The following is a 24343-nucleotide window of genomic DNA, read 5'->3' on the forward strand; positions in this document are numbered from 1 at the left end:
ACCCTCCACCTCCACACCTCCACCTTCCTCCAGTCCTGACGCCCCCCTCTCCTCGGCCCCGACGACCCCCAGCAGCGAGGGGTCGTTCCTGGGCATCGAATCTGCGGTGGAAGACGCTGGAGGAGAAAACAACCCGGGGAAAAACCCAGAACAGGAAGTACAAACTTGCCTAAACGCCATCGCCTCGCTGAAGATCACCACAGAGGAACCTCACTGAGAAACTCATCTCCCTCTCATCTTTAACTCGAACCCCCTCAGAGGATCTTTATAAACGCCCTCTGGTGTTGCACATCGCTCCGTTTGACGAGGAGATTGAAACAGAAGAAGGAGAACTTGAAAAGGTGCTGAAGGAGAACCGGAGAATCATTGCTGGGTGCAGGTGCAATACGGAAAGATATTATGCTAATATGCCTTTGTCTGACATAGTAGTTTGCATACAATTGCACATAAATTATATTTATGGATCTGTACGATACTTATACTCCTTCTTAGATGCATACGAATATTTGACTGTATGTGTACTTTGAGAATAGACTGTTGTTTAATGTAATCATATCGAGGTGTGATGCAGTAGTGCAGTAACTGAACACTATTTATATAAGGGGAAATGTGTGTATTATGAAACAGTCTGACCAAATTTGAAGTAGACGCTTTTCTCGTGCGGTTTGGTGCTCCGGAAGCGGCGGCGAGGGTCTGTGCCTTTACTTTGCTTTTCATCTTTTATTTATTTATTATGGGAAGAAAGCTCTTTGTTTCTCGTGCCGTCGATCCGGCTGCAGCTTGATTTATTGTGAAACAATCTTAAAAAAAAAAAGGAAAGACAGAAAAGTTTCCTATGTTGCATTTTTCTAAATGTCGTGGTTTTTATCTTGGTAAAAAAAATGCATGGAATTTGCTATTGCACAAAAATAGATAGTAAGATGTATTTATATATTAGAACGTGAGCTATTTGAGATATTTGACTACTATTTATATGGTATATCTGTACTTATGCAGCCGTTTGAGCCACGTCTTTGCTTTGGTTACGTTGTTCTCTCACACACAAGACCAGAAGCGTTTCATGACGATGCACTTTCATGCTTTCATCGTGAAAATAAGGGAGTTTTTATTTGTGTTGATTTTTTAGAAACATTCCAGTTTTGTTCTCATTTTGTGAAACTTGTTGCACAAAAATTCAAGGGGCTATGATGATCAGTGGACGGGCTGTTGTCTTGCATTTAACTGCAGAAATGAATATCACTTCACTGGAAGGTATACGTTCGTGCTAGCCCTGCTCCAGATGCATTACTCTGTACATAAAGCTGTATTTCTATGATTTCAAGTATTTTTGCAGTGTTGAAACTTTTTATGTGGATGTTTATCTCTTTGAGAGGTTAAAAGGTACGGTGGCCCACAGGGGCAAACACTTTACAATGACCCAGATATAAAAACCCAAAGGTTCCACATGAAGAAACATCTCCAGCCACTTGACAACACGTGCAGCGTCTAGAGAACATCCAGCACCTTGAGGAGACGAGGCAGCGTCTAGAGAACATCCAGCACCTTGAGGAGACGAGGCAGCGTCTAGAGAACATCCAGCACCTTGAGGAGACGAGGCAGCGTCTAGAGAACATCCAGCACCTTGAGGAGACGAGGCAGCGTCTAGAGAACATCCAGCACCTTGAGGAGACGAGGCAGCGTCTAGAGAACATCCAGCACCTTGAGGAGACGAGGCAGCGTCTAGAGAACATCCAGCACCTTGAGGAGACGAGGCAGCGTCTAGAGAACATCCAGCACCTTGAGGAGACGAGGCAGCGTCTAGAGAACATCCAGCACCTTGAGGAGACGAGGCAGCGTCGACTGAAAGCTGCAGAAACCAGACGCTGAAGAAGCTCAGACACAACGGAGACCAGGGGACACTAAAGAGTGACGTACACAGCTGGGAGACCAGGGGACACTAAAGAGTGACGCACACAGCTGGAAGACCAGGGGACGCTAAAGAGTGACGCACACAGCAGGGAGACAAAAAAAATCCCCTGGTCTCTCAGCTGTGTGCGTCACTCTTTAGTGTCCCCTGGTCTCCCAGCTGTGTGCGTCACTCTTTAGTGTCCCCTGGTCTCCCAGCTGTGTGCGTCACTCTTTAGTGTCCCCTGGTCTCCCAGCTGTGTGCGTCACTCTTTAGTGTCCCCTGGTCTCCCAGCTGTGTACGTCACTCTTTAGTGTCCCCTGGTCTCCAGCTGTCTGCGACACTCTTTAGTGTCCCCTGGTCTCCAGCTGTCTGCGACACTCTTTAGTGTCCCCTGGTCTCCCAGCTGTGTGCGTCACTCTTTAGCGTCCCCTGGTGTCTCAGCTGTGTGCGTCACTCTTTAGTGTCCCCTGGTCTCCAGCTGTGTGCGTCACTCTTTAGTGTCCCCTGGTCTCCGTTGTGTCTGAGCTTCTGCAGCGTCTGGTTTCTGCAGCTTTCAGTAGACGCTGCCTCGTCTCCTCAAGGTGCTGGATGTTCTCTAGACGCTGCCTCGTCTCCTCAAGGTGCTGGATGTTCTCTAGACGCTGCCTCGTCTCCTCAAGGTGCTGGATGTTCTCTAGACGCTGCACGTGTTGTCAAGTTGCTGGAGATGTGTCTTCATGTGTTTTGATTTGTGTTTTTATATCTCTCCTAGAGTTTCAGGTCGTTGTTTGCACCTGTCGGCCTCCGTAGGCTAAATCTGCAGATGAGATTTAATCTTTTAAAAAACGCAGTTACTGGATGGATTTTAAATCAGAAACACTTTGTTCTCTCATGTTTACATAAAGTATTTAAAAAGGTGCCCTGCTTTACTTTCTGAACATGTATCTTTGATTTCTTGTATTTTCTTTGTGGTGACTTGACGGTGACGCGCTCGTGCACACGCGACGCGCTCTGGCCGACGTTACAGTGTTTGTATTGTGAACTCATATTTAATGAACTGCTTTGTGCCTCATGTCTACGAACGTCCCTGTAACCCCACAGAGGAAGAATCATCATTTTTACCTCTCATCACATCTTTTGGGGTGGACAAATAAATCCTCGGTAGCCAAACTGTGGTTTCTCTGATTGGTGCTCCACTTTCACATCCAGGGTTATTTAAAGACAATCTGCTTCAAACTCCAGGATGTGTGTCGCAGTTCATTTTGTTTTTCTGTACCTCGTTCTTCAGGCTTTCGTAACGAGCTAACCCCCACATTCTTTCTCAGTGTTTTCAGCAAAGTTTTGTTGGGAAAAGGAGCTTCTTTTTCACTTTCTTTCCTACGTTTTCAAATATATTCCAGTGTCTCTTTTCCCCGTCTTTCTTTGTGTGTCAGCTGTTCTTTTTGTGCGATACATTAAAGGTGGGGTAGGTACATTTGAGAAACCAGTTCGAGATACACTTGTTATATTCCATGGAAAGCTCTTAACATCCCGATAGCAATGAATATCTGAAGCGCTTTGACAACAAATCCATAAAGAAATCTCATCTGTGGAAGCCGTGGCGCTGGCCTACCTGCCTGTCAGCCTTCCAACGGGGCACAGACTCATCTCGTGCCCTCATTGGTCACGTGCGCGTTCCTGTGTGTTGGGGGAGGGGCTCTGTGAGGAAGTGGCAGATTTGTTCCGGCTGTGTATTTTCAGATTCTCGCGCACTCGAGCTGGTTTCTCCAAAATTACCTACCCCACCTTTAACTTCTCGTTCACTTTATTCCCGGTGTTTTTTAGCTGCATTTTGTGAGAAACACAAGTTTCTTTTCTTAAATCTATGTCCTTTTTTAAAAGCACATCTTTGGGGTCAAACATTAGCTTATTTCTTTTACCCCATTTTAGCCATTTCTTTGGGTGTCAACGAAGTTCTTTTTCAATGTTTTCGTCGTGTTTTTGGTCGCTTCTTTTTCCCTTTCTTTCCTACGTTTTCAAATATATTTCAGTGTCTCTTTTCCCCGTCTTTCTTTGTGTGTCAGCTGTTCTTTTTGTGCGCTCCATTAACTTCTCTTTCAGGTTATTCCTGTGTTTTTTAGCTGCATTTTGTGAGAGACACAAACTTCTTTTTTACTTCTATGCTGTTTTTTGAAAGTACATGTTTAGGGTAAAACGTGAGATTATTTTTAAACGTATTTTCTGTTTTCAGCCATTCTTCTGGTGTGAAAGAAGCGTTTCCCTCGTCTCTTCGTGTTGTTGGTCGTATCTAAAGAGAAACATTAGCTTCTGTTTCACTTCTTCAGAATCTGTCTTGGTGCACATGGTGCATACATAAACACAGTTATAGAAGAAAGAAAAACAACCAAAACACAATGGAAACTATTTAACGTTAAGATATAGAAACATTATTTACATGAAATCTGGATAGACCAAAAAACTATGTGCAGTTACTTATATAATAATAATAATAACATCATGTTATGGATGTGAGGTAGCTTGTGTACAGATTGTGCAGAAGAGGCAATACTTAAATGAAATAAATAAAAACTAGAGTTTGAGAGTTAAGATTTAAATAGTTTAACCCTCCTATTGTCTTCGTCCCCCCCCCCCCTTACTTTTGTGTTCGCGGTCAAATTGACCGGTCCTGTTTTAACTGCTATTACATTAACACAAACACCATTAATCACCACAAGGGGAATCATTAATTTTAGGGTGAAGACTTGATTAGGATTAGGGTTAGGATTAGGGTTAGGCATGTGATGGCTATGGTTAAGGTTAGGATAAATCTCCAGGAAATGCATGTAAGTCAATGTAATGTCCCCTGAAGTGATGTGTGTGTGTGTGTGTGTGTGTGTGTGTGTGTGTGTGTGTGTGTGTGTGTGTGTGTGTGTGTGTGTGTTGTGTGTGTGTGTGTGTGTGTGTGTGTGTGTGTGTGTGTGTGTGTGTGTGTGTGTGTGTGTGTGTGTGTGTGTGTGTGTGTGTGTGTGTGTGTGTGTGTGTGTGTGTGTGCCAGGTGTGATTGACATGGGGGGGATGGGCACATAAGGGGGGGAACACACATCTAGAGTGTGTGTGTGTTTTTCTGATACGGATGGTTACTAATTCCTTTTCTTTATGGCGGTCACCCGGGAACACCATGGGTGTTCGAAAGTTGACTAAATCATCCAAAGCCATGTTACGTGTTCAAATGTCTGCTGTGAAGGGTATCATGAAGCCTTAAAGCAATCGAATGTAAAACTAAAAAGTTCTGATTGATGAAAGCAGTGAATCGGTCAGATTTGACCCGAAGACAAGAGGAGGGTTAAAACGAATATACCTCGAACCCGAGGATGTGTGTCGCAGATTATTTAGTTTCTCGTTAACTTATTATTCATGTTTTCCTCCTTTAAACCCATTCCCATGAAACCCAGCACTTTTCTCTCGGAGCAGTTCCTCCTCTGGTGGAAAAACGGTTTCAGATTGTGGCTAAAAACACGTTTTTCTCAACAACAACAAATCGCTGAAGACAGAAAAAAAAGTGCACGAATAACTTGTGTTTCTGTGAAAGTAAAACCAAAAACATGAAGGGAAAGTAATAAAATAATAAATAAGAATTAGGATATTCAAACTTATTATTTCTCCATTTAACTTGTCTTTTGTCAAAATATTTTCATGTATTTCTCCCAAAAATAAATCTCTAAATATTCAGATTTTCTTTTCAAACTTTCCGACTTTTATTCAAAAATATTGCAAATTATTTTCACAAAAATATCCGTACGTTTTAAACTCTGTTCCAGTCTCTGGATCTCTCCTAAGCCAACCAGCCGTTAGCATTAGCATCATTAGCATATTTAACCGTAACCTTTCAGAGAGGGGGGTCTTCATGATGACATCTATCATTTAAGCATGCTCACACCCTGCAGGAAGCTCTTTCCATGACTCCATAGACTCCGAGAGGGCAGAAGTACACACATCCTTCACTCAAGTAGAAGTACACACATCCTTTACTCAAGTAGAAGTACACACATCCTTCACTCAAGTAGAAGTACACATCCTTCACTCAAGTAGAAGTACACATCCTTCACTCAAGTAGAAGTACAGATACTCGTGTTTCAAAATACTCTGGTGAAAGTAGAAGTACTGACTAAACTTCTTTACTCAAGTGAAAGTAAAGAGGCTTTGAAGTGTACTTCAGTAAAAAGTACCCATAGCTAGCAGCTGCTTTAAAGAGTACCTGACCTACCTTTATATCAATAGAACAATAATGTCATTGTTAGCTAATGAATGTTTCCATGGTGACCAACGGCAACATGACAACGTTTCCATTGGTCCCTCTTCTTTAGAGAAGACCAGGAAGTGATGGATACACGGATCGTGTTCCAACCAATAGGCACGCAGTGACTCTGAAGAATAATGACCACGCACCAACACACATTCAGACTAAAGGAACCAGCTGTTTGGGAAATGAGAGAAGTAGAAAGTACAGGTATTTGAGTTCAACATGTAAGAAGTAGAAAGTACAGGTATTTGTGTTCAACGTGTAAGAAGTAGAAAGTACAGGTATTTGTGTTCAACGTGTAAGAAGTAGAAAGTACAGGTATTTGGGTTCAACATGTAAGAAGTAGAAAGTACAGGTATTTGTGTTCAACATGTAAGAAGTAGAAAGTACAGGTATTTGGGTTCAACATGTGAGAAGTAGAAAGTACAGGTATTTGTGTTCAACGTGTAAGAAGTAGAAAGTACAGGTATTTGGGTTCAACATGTAAGAAGTAGAAAGTACAGGTATTTGTGTTCAACATGTAAGAAGTAGAAAGTACAGGTATTTGGGTTCAACATGTGAGAAGTAGAAAGTACAGGTATTTGTGTTCAACATGTGAGAAGTAGAAAGTACAGGTATTTGAGTTCAACATGTGAGAAGTAGAAAGTACAGGTATTTGAGTTCAACATGTGAGAAGTAGAAAGTACAGGTATTTGAGTTCAACATGTAAGAAGTAGAAAGTACAGGTATTTGTGTTCAACATGTAAGAAGTAGAAAGTACAGGTATTTGAGTTCAACATGTAAGAAGTAGAAAGTACAGGTATTTGAGTTCAACATGTAAGAAGTAGAAAGTACAGGTATTTGAGTTCAACATGAGAGAAGTAGAAAGTACAGGTATTTGAGTTCAACATGTGAGAAGTAGAAAGTACAGGTATTTGAGTTCAACATGTAAGAAGTAGAAAGTACAGGTATTTGTGTTCAACATGTAAGAAGTAGAAAGTACAGGTATTTGAGTTCAACATGTAAGAAGTAGAAAGTACAGGTATTTGAGTTCAACATGAGAGAAGTAGAAAGTACAGGTATTTGAGTTCAACATGAGAGAAGTAGAAAGTACAGGTATTTGTGTTCAACGTGTAAGAAGTAGAAAGTACAGGTATTTGAGTTCAACATGTAAGAAGTAGAAAGTACAGGTATTTGTGTTCAACATGAGAGAATTAGAAAGTACAGGTATTTGGGTTCAACATGAGAGAAGTAGAAAGTACAGGTATTTGTGTTCAACATGTAAGAAGTAGAAAGTACAGGTATTTGGGTTCAACATGTAAGAAGTAGAAAGTACAGGTATTTGTGTTCAAAATGTAAGAAGTAGAAAGTACAGGTATTTGTGTTCAACATGTAAGAAGTATAAAGTACAGGTATTTGAGTTCAACATGTAAGAAGTAGAAAGTACAAGTATTTGTGTTCAACATGTGAGAAGTAGAAAGTACAGGTATTTGGGTTCAACATGAGAGAAGTAGAAAGTACAGGTATTTGAGTTCAACATGTAAGAAGTAGAAAGTACAGGTATTTGAGTTCAACATGTAAGAAGTAGAAAGTACAGGTATTTGAGTTCAACATGTAAGAAGTAGAAAGTACAGGTATTTGAGTTCAACATGTAAGAAGTAGAAAGTACAGGTATTTGAGTTCAACATGTAAGAAGTAGAAAGTACAGGTATTTGAGTTCAACATGTAAGAAGTAGAAAGTAAAAAGTCGTAAGTAGTGGAGTAAAGTACTGATCCCAGAAACATGTACTTCAGTACAGTACCAAAGTATTTGACAATGGGCCTGCAGCTTGTGTTTTAGTGTACCCCCCCCCCCCCCCCCCCCCCCCCCCCTCCTCTCTCTGGGTTATTTCGGGATGCTCTTATCACAGCTGTTGTCTCTTTGGAGGCAGCGAGTCTTCAGACCCTCGACTCTCTTTCTCACCCCGACCCTCACTCGCGGTAAGACCCTGTGCTTCTTCATTAGGGACTTTTACTGTGAAAATCCTTACAAAATGACATTAAATCTGTGTTTGACGTGTTTTTTAAACCTATTTGTAATCGTTAAAAGTACTACCATGTGTTTGGAGTTGATGTATTTTCGAAGCAATGTTGAAAATGGGTCATTTGTTAACAGATTGGATAGAAAAACTACATTTTACGGGTTCATATTTATGTAAATTCACCAGTTTAGCACCAATATGTTCCTCTTTCTCCGACAGTAATTCATTCCTGATTTGATTTATTCTGCATATGCCGACTTTAATCAAATATTGAGTACATCAGAGGTCACTTGTGCATTAATCAGCTTTCTGTACGCGCACACAGTGACATTGCCGTGTATAAGTGTGTATTGGAAATAAATAAATAACTTGCCCATATTAAGAAGTTCCTAAAATAGCCGTTGGTGTGAACAGGTGCCATGTGTTCACAGAGGGAGCGTGCACGTAAACAGGAACAGCCACTCAGACACCATTAAAGGGGCTTTAAACACAATTAATCTCTTTTTTAGTCAACAATGGATACGTCGTTGAATATTAGACTTTGGGCCGAAACAGTGCTTTGTGTCAGGAGCAGCTACAGGAACGCATGTAGTGGTGCTCCTTCGAAAGAGAAGACATATATCTAAAGCTGTTTTAAGTGTGCATGACTAAATTATGCAATGGTTGTAACTGCTGAGGGTGATTAACAATTATTTAAAATGCCATAAATGCTTTAAGAAATGTAGATTTAATATTTTGTATTTTCAGGGTTTAATCCGTTTTTATTAAATGGCAATCTTTTTACTCCCTTTTAATCTGTTACTACTTATTTTTACATTTTGTTAATAATATTTATATTTAATGTTTTATATCCCGTTGATATGAACAATATTTCTATGAATATTTATTTATTTTCACCTTTTTGAGAATACATTTATTTTCTTTGTGTTTTCTTGCTTATGTCCTGACATTAACTCTTCAGTAAGAAGTGGCTTATTTTGACCGGTTTGATCACTTTTTATTAAAAATGCAACATGTTCTAACTTTTAATCTGTTAGTTCTTCTTTTTACATTTTCTAATATTATTTAATGTAATGTTTTATATCCCGTTGATATGAACAATATTTCTATTAATTTTCATTTATTTTCACCTTTTTAATAATACAATTATTCGTTACATTAGCTCTTAATTAAGAAACGGTTTGATCAATTTTATGAAAAGCCAAAAGTAATTATAACGTTTAATCTGTTTTAAGATTTTAAAATATTATTTAATTGAATGTTTTATATCCCTTTGATATTAATAATATTTCTATTAATTTTTATTTATTTTCACCTTTTTAATAATACATTTATTTGTTCTTACTTTTTTCCTTACATCAACTCTTAATTAAGAAACTTAAAGTGGCTTCTTTGGATGAGTGAAAGGTGGGAGACATTACATTTCTTGACTGCAGTGAGAGTTGCAAAATAAATATCGTTGACGATAAAGATATATTCTATTATGTTCTGTTCAGTGCCCTCTGAAGCCCATCTGATGTCTCTCTCCTCCCAGTTTACAGTAATGGAGGCTTGTCTCGCCCCCGGGTGTCCGGACCTGGACCTGACGGAGGACCTGGCTCAGCAGCTTGAGGACATAATCAGCACCTACCAGGAGGAGGAGTCGCCCCCTGATCAAAACCAGGAGGAGGGAGAGGAGGTCCCGTCCACAAAGGAGAGTCCCGGGTCCCGAAAAGAACAGAAACTGGAGAAAAAGATGCTGAAAAACCTCGGTGAGAAACCCTGTTAGATCAGGTGTCTCTACTTTAAAGAGTCCTCTCCAGCTGATGTTCAGGTGTATATCAGTATGTAGTGTGTCTACTTTAAAGAGTTCTCTCCTGCTGATGTCCAGGTGTATATCAGTATGTAGTGTGTCTACTTTAAAGAGTCCTCTCCTGCTGATGTTCAGGTGTATATCAGTATTTAGTGTCTCTACTTTAAAGAGTCCTCTCCTGCTGATGTCCAGGTGTATATCAGTATGTAGTGTGTCTACTTTAAAGAGTCCTCTCCTGCTGATGTCCAGGTGTATATCAGTATGTAGTGTGTCTACTTTAAAGAGTCCTCTCCTGCTGATGTTCAGGTGTATATCAGTATGTAGTGTGTCTACTTTAAAGAGTCCTCTCCTGCTGATGTCCAGGTGTATATCAGTATGTAGTGTGTCTACTTTAAAGAGTCCTCTCCTGCTGATGTCCAAGTGTATATCAGTATGTCGTGTCTCTACTTTAAAGAGTCCTCTCCTGCTGATGTTCAGGTGTATATCAGTATGTAGTGTCTCTACTTTAAAGAGTCCTCTCCTGCTGATGTTCAGGTGTATATCAGTATGTCGTGTCTCTACTTTAAAGAGTCCTCTCCTGCTGATGTTCAGGTGTATATCAGTATGTAGTGCTCTACTTTAAAGAGTCCTCTCCTGCTGATGTTCAGGTGTATATCAGTATGTAGTGTCTCTACTTTAAAGAGTCCTCTCCTGCCGATGTCCAGGTGTATATCAGTATGTAGTGTGTCTACTTTAAAGAGTCCTCTCCTGCTGATGTTCAGGTGTATATCAGTATGTTGTGTCTCTACTTTAAAGAGTCCTCTCCTGCTGATGTCCAGGTGTATATCAGTGTGTAGTGTCTCTACTTTAAAGAGTCCTCTCCTGCTGATGTTCAGGTGTATATCAGTATGTAGTGTCTCTACTTTAAAGAGTCCTCTCCTGCTGATGTTCAGGTGTATATCAGTATGTAGTGTCTCTACTTTAAAGAGTCCTCTCCTGCTGATGTTCAGGTGTATATCAGTATGTCGTGTCTCTACTTTAAAGAGTCCTCTCCTGCTGATGTTCAGGTGTATTTCAGTATGTAGTGTCTCTACTTTAAAGAGTCCTCTCCTGCTGATGTTCAGGTGTATATCAGTATGTCGTGTCTCTACTTTAAAGAGTCCTCTCCTGCTGATGTTCAGGTGTATTTCAGTATGTAGTGTCTCTACTTTAAAGAGTCCTCTCCTGCTGATGTTCAGGTGTATATCAGTATGTAGTGATCAGTATGTAGTGTCTCTACTTTAAAGAGTCCTCTCCTGCTGATGTTCAGGTGTATATCAGTATGTAGTGTCTCTACTTTAAAGAGTCCTCTCCTGCTGATGTTCAGGTGTATATCAGTATGTCGTGTCTCTACTTTAAAGAGTCCTCTCCTGCTGATGTTCAGGTGTATTTCAGTATGTAGTGTCTCTACTTTAAAGAGTCCTCTCCTGCTGATGTTCAGGTGTATATCAGTATGTAGTGATCAGTATGTAGTGTCTCTACTTTAAAGAGTCCTCTACTGCTGATGTTCAGGTGTATATCAGTATGTAGTGTCTCTACTTTAAAGAGTCCTCTCCTGCTGATGTTCAGGTGTATATCAGTATGTAGTGTCTCTACTTTAAAGAGTTCTCTCCTGCTGATATTCAGGTGTATATCAGTATGTAGTGTCTCTACTTTAAAGAGTCCTCTCCTGCTGATGTTCAGGTGTATATCAGTATGTAGTGTCTCTTCTTTAAAGAGTCCTCTCCTGCTGATGCTCAGGTGTATATCAGTATGTAGTGTCTCTACTTTAAAGAGTCCTCTCCTGCTGATTTTCAAGTGTATATCAGTATGTAGTGATCAGTATGTAGTGTCTCTACTTTAAAGAGTCCTCTCCTGCTGATGTTCAGGTGTATATCAGTATGTAGTGTCTCTACTTTAAAGAGTCCTCTCCTGCTGATGTTCAGGTGTATATCAGTATGTCGTGTCTCTACTTTAAAGAGTCCTCTCCTGCTGATGTTCAGGTGTATTTCAGTATGTAGTGTCTCTACTTTAAAGAGTCCTCTCCTGCTGATGTTCAGGTGTATATCAGTATGTAGTGATCAGTATGTAGTGTCTCTACTTTAAAGAGTCCTCTACTGCTGATGTTCAGGTGTATATCAGTATGTAGTGTCTCTACTTTAAAGAGTCCTCTCCTGCTGATGTTCAGGTGTATATCAGTATGTAGTGTCTCTACTTTAAAGAGTTCTCTCCTGCTGATATTCAGGTGTATATCAGTATGTAGTGTCTCTACTTTAAAGAGTCCTCTCCTGCTGATGTTCAGGTGTATATCAGTATGTAGTGTCTCTTCTTTAAAGAGTCCTCTCCTGCTGATGCTCAGGTGTATATCAGTATGTAGTGTCTCTACTTTAAAGAGTCCTCTCCTGCTGATTTTCAAGTGTATATCAGTATGTAGTGTCTCTACTTTAAAGAGTACTCTCCTGCTGATGCTCAGGTGTATATCAGTATGTAGTGTCTCTACTTTAAAGAGTCCTCTCCTGCTGATGTCCAGGTGTATATCAGTATGTAGTATCTCTACTTTAAAGAGTCCTCTCCTGCTGATGTTCAGGTGTATATCAGTATATAGTGTCTCTACTTTAAAGAGTCCTCTCCTGCTGATGTTCAGGTGTATATCAGTATGTAGAGTCTCTACTTTAAAGAGTCCTCTCCTGCTGATGTTCAGGTGTATATCAGTATGCAGTGTCTCTAATTTAAAGAGTCCTCTCCTGTTGATGTTCAGGTGTATATCAGTATGTAGTGTCTCTACTTTAAAGAGTCCTCTCCTGCTGTTGTGCAGGTCTATATCAGTATGCAGTGTCTCTACTTTAAAGAGTCCTCTCCTGCTGATGTTCAGGTGTATATCAGTATGTAGTGCTCTACTTTAAAGAGTCCTCTCCTGCTGATGTTCAGGTGTATATCAGTATGTAGTGTCTCTACTTTAAAGAGTCCTCTCCTGCTGATTTTCAGGTGTATATCAGTATGTAGTGTATCTACTTTAAAGAGTCCTCTCCTGCTGATGTTCAGGTGTATATCAGTGTGTAGTGTCTCTACTTTAAAGAGTCCTCTCCTGCTTATGTTCAGGTGTATATCAGTATGTAGTGTCTCTACTTTAAAGAGTCCTCTCCTGCTGATGTTCAGGTGTATATCAGTATGTAGTGTCTCTACTTTAAAGAGTCCTCTCCTGCTGATGCTCAGGTGTATATCAGTATGTAGTGTCTCTACTTTAAAGAGTCCTCTCCTGCTGATGTTCAGGTGTATATCAGTGTGTAGTGTCTCTACTTTAAAGAGTCCTCTCCTGCTGATGTTCAGGTGTATATCAGTATGTAGTGTCTCTACTTTAAAGAGTCCTCTCCTGCTGATGTTCAGGTGTATATCAGTATGCAGTGTCTCTACTTTAAAGAGGTGATGTCTGATTGATGTCTGCTTGATGTTCTCCAGGGAAGGAAGCCATGCTGCTGATGCAGAGTCTGAACAAACTGAACACCCCTGAGCAGAAGCTGGAGGCCATCATCAAGAAACACGCTGAACTGGTGAGAGCATCCCATAATAACTCACACAGAGAGAAAACACACGGTGCGGCTGGTGGAGGAGCGCTATGGCAACCGTGAGATGCTGCAGAAGAACAGAACTCCGTAATGTTATACGCTGCGCCCCACCTGGAGAGGGACGCCGCTCCAACAGGAACCCGGTGTGAACGGCAGGTTCTTCCTCTGGAGCAAGCTGCAGCCCGTGCACCTCACAACATGTCAGAGGTCATCGTGATGGAGACCAGGAGGTCCTTGAATCCGTCCAAAATGGTTTCCATGTCGATAACTGCCTCCAAAGCGTTCACTCCGCCCAAGAAGCAAAGTCCCTCGTCGACTAAATGAGACCTCTGTTCTTAGAGGGTGGTTTCATTTTGTCGATTTTATCAACAAATGTGGAGCCCCGCGTTGGGCCCCGCGTTGGGCCCCACGTTGGGCCCCACGTTGGGCCCCGCGTTGGCCGGAGATGATTGTTCCAACTGGAGCCACAAGCCACCGGGAGGCAGGAGTTTAAACTTCTTTGCTTTATTTGATCAGGGTTTGTTGGTGGGATGGCAGCTGCTGCCAATGGTTCTAGTAGAAAAGTGAAACATTACATTTAGCTGAGGCTTTTATCCAAAGCGACTTACAATAAGTGCGTTCGACCAACAAGATACAACCTTGAAGAAAACAGAATCATAAAGTACATCAGGTTTCATAGAGCCAAACATTTCAAGTGCTACTCAACTGGCTTTAGAGAAGCCAGTCCTTTGTTAGTATATAAGTGCTTTGTTAGTAGTTCTATCCTCGAAGTGGAGTCGAGAGAGATGGGTTTTCAGTCTGGAAGGTGTGTGAGCTTTCTGCTGTCCTGATGTCAATGGGGAGCTCATTCCACCATCTTGGAGCCAGGATAGCAAACCCACGTGTTTCTGCTGATGGGAACTTGGGTCCCCCTCGCAGCGAGGGTGCAGCGAGGGTGCAGCGAGGGTGCAGCGAGGGTGCAGCGAGCCGTTTGGCTGATGCAGAGAAACAAACTGATTACAGCATTTGCACATTAAAATAATACTTCAATCAAATTAGAACTAAATTATATTCATTACTACATTGAACAACACATGTGTTCAATACCATTGAGGTTACTCAAGTGCAAACATTACAAAGAGGATTCTACTTACATTGGTGACTCAAAAGACACATGGCGAACAGCTGGCGAACACTCAGTCCTGCTGTTTGAGGACAGAGAGGAGGAAGTGCTCATCCAGGCCTCTGTTCATAGCCTGCGAGGAAGTTCTACCTGCTTCCCTGCACAGTGCCTCTTGTGGACAGGAGGGTTACACGCATGCAACTTCTAACATAATATGCTGTGTGTGTTTGCAGCTCGAGGAGCACCGGGGGGAGCAGAAGCAGCTGAAGGTGCTGCAGAAGAAGCTCCTGCAGGTGATGAAGGACAAAGACCAGCTGCAGAGCGAACACAGTCGGGCGGTTCTGGCTCGCAGTAAACTGGAGGGACTCTGCCGAGAACTGCAGAGACACAACAAGACCCTGAAGGTAGGAGGAGGCTCGGGAGGACACTCAGGAACTCAACATCGTGCCCAGTGTCTTAGTCTCACTTCCAGTCAGAACGTGTCTCTCCTCCTGATAGAAGACATGACTTCAGAGGTGACACTGCAGTGAGACAGAGGCTCTTGTTTTTAGACAATGCATCATCGTGTTGAAGGTCCCACGTCATGCTGTTCTGGTTCTGACCCGTCCCCTTGTGTTCTGGAGCTTCTGCATGTGAACGCTCTGCAGAGTCTCAACCCTCAGAGTGCCCCCTGTAGGGCGTAACACTCAGAAGACCTGTCGGTGCTGCCCCTGAACGCCTCGTGGACATTTCTCTGTTTCCATCGTTCACTTCCTGGGTACAGTGACGTATTTCGGGTATAACGACGTAACGGCTCCGCAGATTGGTCCAAATTGACCAATGCGCAGACTTCCTCACACACACACACTCGGCGGGACGTTGCGAGGCTCGCTGCTGCGAGGAGCGGGACACTGGTGTGGGGTCGGCGAGACAGCGAGACACCGCGGAACTCAGCCTGGGCACACACACACACTCCCAGCCAGGCTGCGGGTGTGTGTGTGTTCGGGCTGGGTTTCGCCGTGTCTCGCTGTCTCTCCGACCCCACACCAGTGTCCCGCTGAACAATGTAAATCTATTCTAGTAGACCTCAACGATGGAACTATGATCAGTGGAAATGGTCGTGGGACATTTAAGTCAAAACATCTTACTTTGAGTTGTTTCTCAGATGAAACATATTTTTCTACATATTTATTAGAAAATCACTTTTGGGATTTCCTGATTCTGATCAAATATAGTTCAAAATGAGTTCTCCAGATAATTACAAGATGTGATTTATCTAAATATCCCTTCTTATTTCAAGAAATCTCACCAAGCTGATGTTCACTTGTTCTATTGGCAGGTCTTTGGACTTATTTCAAGTGAAAACATCTTGTTTTCATTATTGTTTAACTTGTTTTTCGAGCAGCATTTTTTCCAGTGCATCTCAATGTTACGACTGGAGCACACAAAAACTGATAGGACCCAAATGCACGACTCTAGACAAAAGATGATTCAAAAAAGGTTTTACTGTGATGATAAAACTAGGTAATCCATTCACAAGGTTCAAAACGATCTGGCACTTGGCACAGGGAACACACAGAATATATACAAAAGCAAGGGACTCCACAGGTGCAAACAATAAGGGCGGGGCAGGTAATCAGGTCCGTGGACAAACAGGCAAGGTAGGAATCGAACTACCTGAAATGAGAAATGACAAAGTAAAACAGGAAATGGCAGACACGGACTTGACAATATAGACTCACAGAGAAATAATACTAACAGATCTGACGAGACACAACACTCAACTATGAGTTAGTATTTAGTCTGAGTCAAACAGAGCAACGCTGGTCTGTATCTCATGCTATTATAACACTCGAGTGTAATCCATTTAACTTAAGTTTAAGTTTCAAAATCTCTCTAATCTGGAGATCTTATATTAAAGTGAATATCTTTAGGCTTTATTTATACAGCACCTTTCAGCACCAGGCAATTCAAGGGGCTTTACAACAATGAAAGACATTCAGACAAAGGCATTTAAAATCAGTAAAGATAATAAAAGAAACATTAAAAGAAAAACAAAAAATGAAGACATTAAGAAAACGGCATTTAAAATCAGTCATTAAAAAGAAAAGCTAATAAAATACATTTAGACATTTAAACACATCACCTTGCACGTTGAGACACTGGGATGGACATGGTGCACATCAAACCATCAAAGTATGAAATAATCTGAAGACTAATCCATGTAAGAAATAATCCCGAGTGACCGCCGCGTTTTAAATCTGGATATTAGTCTGGTCTAAATCAGAAACAGCTCGTTTTGCTTTGGTTAGAAAGTGCTTAAATCATCAGATGGTATTGAACACTTCACCAAACAGCAGCTGCTGTCTGTTGACACCTTTGTTACCACTGCTCCCAGTGACTCTGAGTCACTGGGAGCTCATTCAACACGTCTGGTCTATTCTTAACTACGTGAAAGACGCTCCTCTGAAAGGGTTGTAATGTGAGCTGACTGAGTGAGATGTCGGGAGGGTTGAACACATGTCGTCTCTACGAGGAGACTGCAGCTGCCAACAGACATCTCGAACTCAGGATCGAAACTCAGAGAATCATGTTGTTGTTGTTGTTGTTGTTGTTGTTGTTGTTCAACGCATCACGGACAAGATGTTGTTTTGAAAGCATCAGATATAAAACATTGGAAAGAGTCACATGACACATCTGTTTGTGTTGGATGCATATTTGTTGTTACCGTGCTTCTCCCTGCACGGTAGGGACAGGTTATTCAGGGGACACAGGTGGTAGGGACAGGTTATTCAGAGGACACAGGTGGTAGGGACAGGTTATTCAGGGGACACAGGTGGTAGGGACAGGTTATTCAGAGGACACAGGTGGTAGGGACAGGTTATTCAGGGGACACAGGTGGTAGGGACAGGTTATTCAGAGGACACAGGTGGTAGGGACAGGTTATTCAGAGGACACAGGTGGTAGGGACAGGTTATTCAGGGGACACAGGTGATAGGGACAGGTTATTCAGGGGACACAGGTGGTAGGGACAGGTTATTCAGGGGACACAGGTGGTAGGGACAGGTTATTCAGGGACACAGGTGGTAGGGACAGGTATTCAGGGGACACAGGTGGTAGGGACAGGTTATTCAGGGGACACAGGTGATAGGGACAGGTTATTCAGGGGACACAGGTGATAGGGACAGGTTATTCAGTGGACACAGGTGGTAGGGACAGGTTATTCATAGGACACAGGTGATAGGGACAGGTTATTCAGAGGACACAGGTGATATAGGACAGGTTATTCAGGGGACACAGGTGATAGGGACAGGTTATTCAGTGGACACAGGTGGTAGGGACAGGTTATTCAGGGGACACAGGTGATAGGGACAGGTTATTCATAGGACACAGGTGATAGGGACAGGTTATTCAGAGGACACAGGTGGTAGGGACAGGTTATTCAGGGGACACAGGTGGTAGGGACAGGTTATTCAGAGGACACAGGTGATAGGGACAGGTTATTCAGGGGACAGGTTATTCAGGGGACACAGGTGATATAGGACAGGTTATTCAGAGGACACAGGTGATAGGGACAGGTTATTCAGGGGACAGGTTATTCAGGGGACACAGGTGATAGGGACAGGTTATTCAGGGGACACAGGTGATAGGGACAGGTTATTCAGTGGACACAGGTGGTAGGGACAGGTTATTCAGGGGACACAGGTGATAGGGACAGGTTATTCATAGGACACAGGTGATAGGGACAGGTTATTCAGAGGACACAGGTGATATAGGACAGGTTATTCAGGGGACACAGGTGGTAGGGACAGGTTATTCAGAGGACACAGGTGATAGGGACAGGTTATTCAGGGGACAGGTTATTCAGGGGACACAGGTGATAGGGACAGGTTATTCAGAGGACACAGGTGATAGGGACAGGTTATTCAGGGGACACAGGTGATAGGGACAGGTTATTCAGTGGACACAGGTGGTAGGGACAGGTTATTCAGGGGATACAGGTGATAGGGACAGGTTATTCATAGGACACAGGTGATATAGGACAGGTTATTCAGTGGACACAGGTGATAGGGACAGGTTATTCAGGGGACACAGGTGATAGGGACAGGTTATTCAGTGGACACAGGTGGTAGGGACAGGTTATTCAGGGGACACAGGTGATAGGGACAGGTTATTCAGGGGACACAGGTGGTAGGGACAGGTTATTCAGAGGACACAGGTGATATAGGACAGGTTATTCAGAGGACACAGGTGATAGGGACAGGTTATTCAGGGGACAGGTTATTCAGGGGACACAGGTGATATAGGACAGGTTATTCAGAGGACACAGGTGATAGGGACAGGTTATTCAGGGGACAGGTTATTCAGGGGACACAGGTGATAGGGACAGGTTATTCAGGGGACACAGGTGGTAGGGACAGGTTATTCAGGGGACACAGGTGATAGGGACATGTTATTCAGGGGACACAGGTGATAGGGACAGGTTATTCAGAGAACACAGGTGGTAGGGACAGGTTATTCAGTGGACACAGGTGGTAGGGACAGGTTATTCAGGGGACACAGGTGATAGGGACAGGTTATTCAGGGCACACAGGTGATAGGGACAGGTTATTCAGGGGACACAGGTGATAGGGACAGGTTATTCAGAGAACACAGGTGGTAGGGACAGGTTATTCAGTGGACACAGGTGGTAGGGACAGGTTATTCAGGGGACACAGGTGATAGGGACAGGTTATTCAGGGGACACAGGTGATAGGGACAGGTTATTCAGGGGACACAGGTGATATAGGACAGGTTATTCAGAGGACACAGGTGATAGGGACAGGTTATTCAGAGGAACACAGGTGGTAGGGACAGGTTATTCAGAGACACAGGTGGTAGGGACAGGTTATTCAGGGGACACAGGTGGTAGGGACAGGTTATTCAGGGGACACAGGTGGTAGGGACAGGTTATTCAGGGGACACAGGTGATAGGGACAGGTTATTCAGGGGACACAGGTGATAGGGACAGGTTATTCAGGGGACACAGGTGGTAGGGACAGGTTATTCAGGGACACAGGTGGTAGGGACAGGTTATTCAGGGGACACAGGTGATAGGGACAGGTTATTCAGGGGACACAGGTGGTAGGGACAGGTTATTCAGGGGACACAGGTGGTAGGGACAGGTTATTCAGGGGACACAGGTGGTAGGGACAGGTTATTCAGGGGACACAGGTGATAGGGACAGGTTATTCAGGGGACACAGGTTGATAGGACAGGGTTATTCAGTGGACACAGGTGGTAGGGACAGGTTATTCAGGGGGACACAGGTGATAGGGACAGGTTATTCATAGGACACAGGTGATATAGGACAGGTTATTCAGGGGACACAGGTTGATAGGGACAGGGTATTCAGGGGGACACAGGTGGTAGGGACAGGTTATTCAGAGGACACAGGTGATATAGGACAGGTTATTCAGAGGACACAGGTGATAGGGACAGGTTATTCAGGGGACAGGTTATTCAGGGGACACAGGTGATATAGGACAGGTTATTCAGAGGACACAGGTGATAGGGACAGGTTATTCAGGGGACAGGTTATTCAGGGGACACAGGTGATAGGGACAGGTTATTCAGGGGACACAGGTGGTAGGGACAGGTTATCAGGGGACACAGGTGATAGGGACATGTTATTCAGGGGACACAGGTGATAGGGACAGGTTATTCAGGAGACACAGGTGGTAGGGGACAGGTTATTCAGTGGACACAGGTGGTAGGGACAGTTATTCAGGGGGACACAGGTGATAGGGACAGGTATTCAGGGCACACAGGTGATAGGGACAGGTTATTCAGAGGACACAGGTGATATAGGAACAGGTTATTCAGGGGACACAGGTGATAGGGACAGGTTATTCAGAGGACACAGGTGATAGGGACAGGTTATTCAGAGGACACAGGTGATATAGGACAGGTTATTCAGAGGACACAGGGTGATAGGGACAGGTTATTCAGGGGACAGGTTATTCAGGGGACACAGGTGATATAGGACAGGTTATTCAGAGGACACAGGTTGATAGGGACAGGTTATTCAGGGGACAGGTTATTCAGGGGAACACAGGTGATAGGGACAGGTTATTCAGGGGACACAGGTGATAGGGACAGGTTATTCAGGGGACACAGGTGATAGGGACAGGTTATTCAGGAGACACAGGTGATAGGGACAGGTTATTCAGAGGGCACAGGTGATAGGGACAGGTTATTCACGGGACACAGGTGATAGGGACATGTTATTCAGAAGGACACAGGTGGTAGGGACAGGTTATTCAGGGACACAGGTGGTAGGGACAGGTTATTCAGGAGACACATGTGGTAGGGACAGGTTATTCAGAGGACACAGGTGGTAGGGACCAGGTTATTCAGAGGACACAGGTGATAGGGACAGGTTATTCAGAGGACACAGTGTGATAGGGACAGGTTATTCAGGTGCACGGGTGGTAGGGACAGGTTATTCAGAGGACACAGGTGATAGGGACAGGTATTCAGAGGACACAGGTGATAGGGACAGGTTATTCAGGTGCACGGGTGGTAGGGACAGGTTATTCAGGTGCACAGGTGGTAGGGACAGGTTATTCAGAGGACCAGGTGGTAGGGACAGGTTATTCAGAGGACACAGGTGATAGGGACAGGTTATTCAGAGGACACAGGTGATAGGGACCGGTTATTCAGGTGCACAGGTGGTAGGGACAGGTTATTCAAGGTGCACAGGTTGATAGGGACAGGTTATTCAGAGGACACAGGTGATAGGGACAGGTTATTCAGGTGCACAGGGTGGTAGGGACAGGTTATTCAGGTGCACAGGTGGTAGGGACAGGTTATTCAGAGGACACAGGTGGTAGGACAGGGTTATTCAGAGGACACAGGTGATAGGGACAAGGTTCATTCAGAGGACACAGGGTGATAGGGGACAGGTTTATTCAGGTGCACAGGTGGTAGGGACAGGTTATTCAGGGGGACACAGGTGGTAGGGACAGGTTATACATACATTAAAGTGATCACGTCTTCCTCCGCTCAGGAGGGAGACGCTGCAGGCGCTGCCGGAGGACGACCTGAAGAGGAAGGAGATCACGACGCACTTCCAGGGAACGCTGGGGCGAGATCCAGGCGCAGATCGAGGAGCACAGCGGCAGGAACACCAAGCTCTGCGAGGAGAACGGCTCGCTGGCCGAGAAGCTGAAAGGGCCTCATCACTCAGTACGACCAGCGCGAGGCGGTGAGCGACGAAACACAGCCACATGTTTCACTCATCCAGACCAACATGTAGGCCCCCTTTAACCGCACTCCAACCACCCTCACTTGATGGGAAATACACGTGGATTATAAGACGTTTTGAGGGCCATTTAGACACACACGACACACACCCCTCCCCCCGCGGGCGCCCCCCCCGCGCGCCCCCCCCCTCCCCCGCAGCATTATAATGTCCGTCTTTTCACAGAATTGTCGTCTTGAAAAGGGAACTCACAACAATTCCGCAAACACCATCACCTCTAAAGACAATGAAACGGCATGAATTGCTTCGTCGCATTCATCTGGATCCTCTGCCTCGAGCCAGAGAACTAGCGGGCCTCTAGAGCACCTGGAACCGAGGGGAACTCTGGAAGAACACGCCCATTGGCTACAAATCAATATCTGATTGGTTGATCAAACTGTCAGTCCAAACGTGCGCTCTCATTCAGTGCAACGGCCAGGGCCTTCGATCAAGGATGTAGAATACCTGGTTGAAGGAGATTCTACCCAGAGACCCAGAACGAGATCTGATTGGTTGCTTTCTTTTCTAACACAACACCACTGAAATGCGTAGCATGGTCCAAGAAGGACAAACAAATCAACGTAACACTGTGATATTGCAGATCAACGATACCGCATTTATTCATTTTATTACATTTTATTTATATAATTAAATCGATTTTTTGTTTGTTTTATCTGAGTGTTCCAGGTGTTCTCTGAATACCTTGAAGACCCTGACGGTTCGCCACTGAAAATATCATGAATTACTTTCTACATATTTCCATTTTTCAACGTCAAACATGACTGATCTGCATGGCTTTTGCTCAGTGGTGTAAGGTAACTAAGTCGATGTAGCTCAGGGGCGTAGCTGGAAATTCTGGGCCCCATGAAATAATCTATTTGTGGGCCCCCAATCCATGCGAATCATCCTAACCTCCCCCCCCAGCTACGCCCCTGACTGTACTTAAGTACAACTCTCTGGTACTTGTACTTTACTTGAGTATTTCCATTTATGCTACGTTTTACTTGTACTCCTCTACAGTTCAGATGTACATGGTGTACTTCTACTCCACTACATGTATTAATACTAGAGCCGGGACTCGATTAAAAAAATTAATCTAATTAATTAGAGGCTTTGTAATTAATTAATCGAAATTAATCGCATTTTTAATCAAATATACATATTTGACCTGAGAACAGTGAGAAGCAGTTTCCACAGTGGTCTACAGTCGAGTGCAATCCAGTCTCAGACGTGGACTTACGTATCCTGGCCTGAAACCAGTCGTCTGGTTGAGTGTGGGTTGGGTCAGGGTGTGGTCCTTGCACTCGGAGTCGGGCTAACGTCCACGCTAGCTGCTAAATGCTAGCTGCTACATACTAGCTGCTACATGCTTTGCATTTAGGTGATACTTCAGGCTTGATGTGTGCGGTGATATGCAAATTCTTTTTTTGCATAATTTGCAAAAAGACAGACAAAACAAAATGTCCCATCCACGGGGCCGACCGGTCTCATCAGCTTGTTCGTTCATGTTTGACTATTGTTCACCGTGGTTTGTTGTTGTTTGAAGTCCCATGCTGAAGTCATGAACGTTAGTTGGTGCTCCAGTATAATCGGTACGCCTGAAACTCATCCAGTGAGAAACGTTCCGCTGTGCAAAAATAAGTGCGATTAAAATGCGTTAATTTTTTTAACATGTTCATTTTTGTGTATTTAATTAATCTTAATTAATGCGTTAAAGTCCCGGCCCTAATTAATACCTTTAGTTACTCTACAGATGTGGATGAATGATGTGAAATATAATCAAGTGTTGAATCAGACTTTAGTTCCACCTGGAGTAAATCCACCAGCTACCCTGCAGTCTACAAAGTACTTCAGACTAGCTGCACCTTCACCAGCTACCCTGCAGTCTACAAAGTACTTCAGACTAGCTGCACCTTCACCAGCTACCCTGCAGTCTACAAAGTACTTCAGACTAGCTGCACCTTCACCAGCTACCCTGCAGTCTACAAAGTACTTCAGACTAGCTGCTCCTCCACCAGCTACCCTGCAGTCTACAAAGTACTTCAGACTAGCTGCACCTTCACCAGCTACCCTGCAGTCTACAAAGTACTTCAGACTAGCTGCACCTCCACCAGCTACCCTGCAGTCTACAAAGTACTTCAGACTAGCTGCACCTCCACCAGCTACCCTGCAGTCTACAAAGTACTTCAGACTAGCTGCACCTCCACCAGCTACCCTGCAGTCTACAAAGTACTTCAGACTAGCTGCACCTCCACCAGCTACCCTGCAGTCTACAAAGTACTTCAGACTAGCTGCCCCTCCACCAGCTACCCTGCAGTCTACAAAGTACTTCAGACTAGCTGCACCTCCACCAGCTACCCTGCAGTCTACAAAGTACTTCAGACTAGCTGCACCTCCACCAGCTACCCTGCAGTCTACAAAGTACTTCAGACTAGCTGCTCCTCCACCAGCTACCCTGCAGTCTACAAAGTACTTCAGA

The 24343-nt window shown here is 43.8% G+C and overlaps 1 protein-coding gene across 1 annotated transcript; it reads left to right on the forward strand.

Annotated features, from left to right (window-relative positions):
• The first annotated feature begins 8022 nt into the window (after positions 1-8022).
• Positions 8023-21912, forward strand: LOC117441825 (beta-taxilin-like). Its single transcript, XM_034077840.1, is given in 8 exon segments — positions 8023-8105; positions 9681-9897; positions 13392-13483; positions 14834-15004; positions 20430-20435; positions 21638-21706; positions 21708-21791; positions 21793-21912. Coding segments are annotated over 7 exon segments (717 nt in total). The 5' UTR covers positions 8023-8105; positions 9681-9689; the 3' UTR covers positions 21880-21912.
• Positions 21913-24343: the final 2431 nt, after the last annotated feature.

The sequence above is a fragment of the Pseudochaenichthys georgianus genome, unplaced genomic scaffold (genome assembly GCF_902827115.2).
Source record: "Pseudochaenichthys georgianus unplaced genomic scaffold, fPseGeo1.2 scaffold_2017_arrow_ctg1, whole genome shotgun sequence".
Lineage (NCBI taxonomy): Eukaryota > Metazoa > Chordata > Actinopteri > Perciformes > Channichthyidae > Pseudochaenichthys > Pseudochaenichthys georgianus.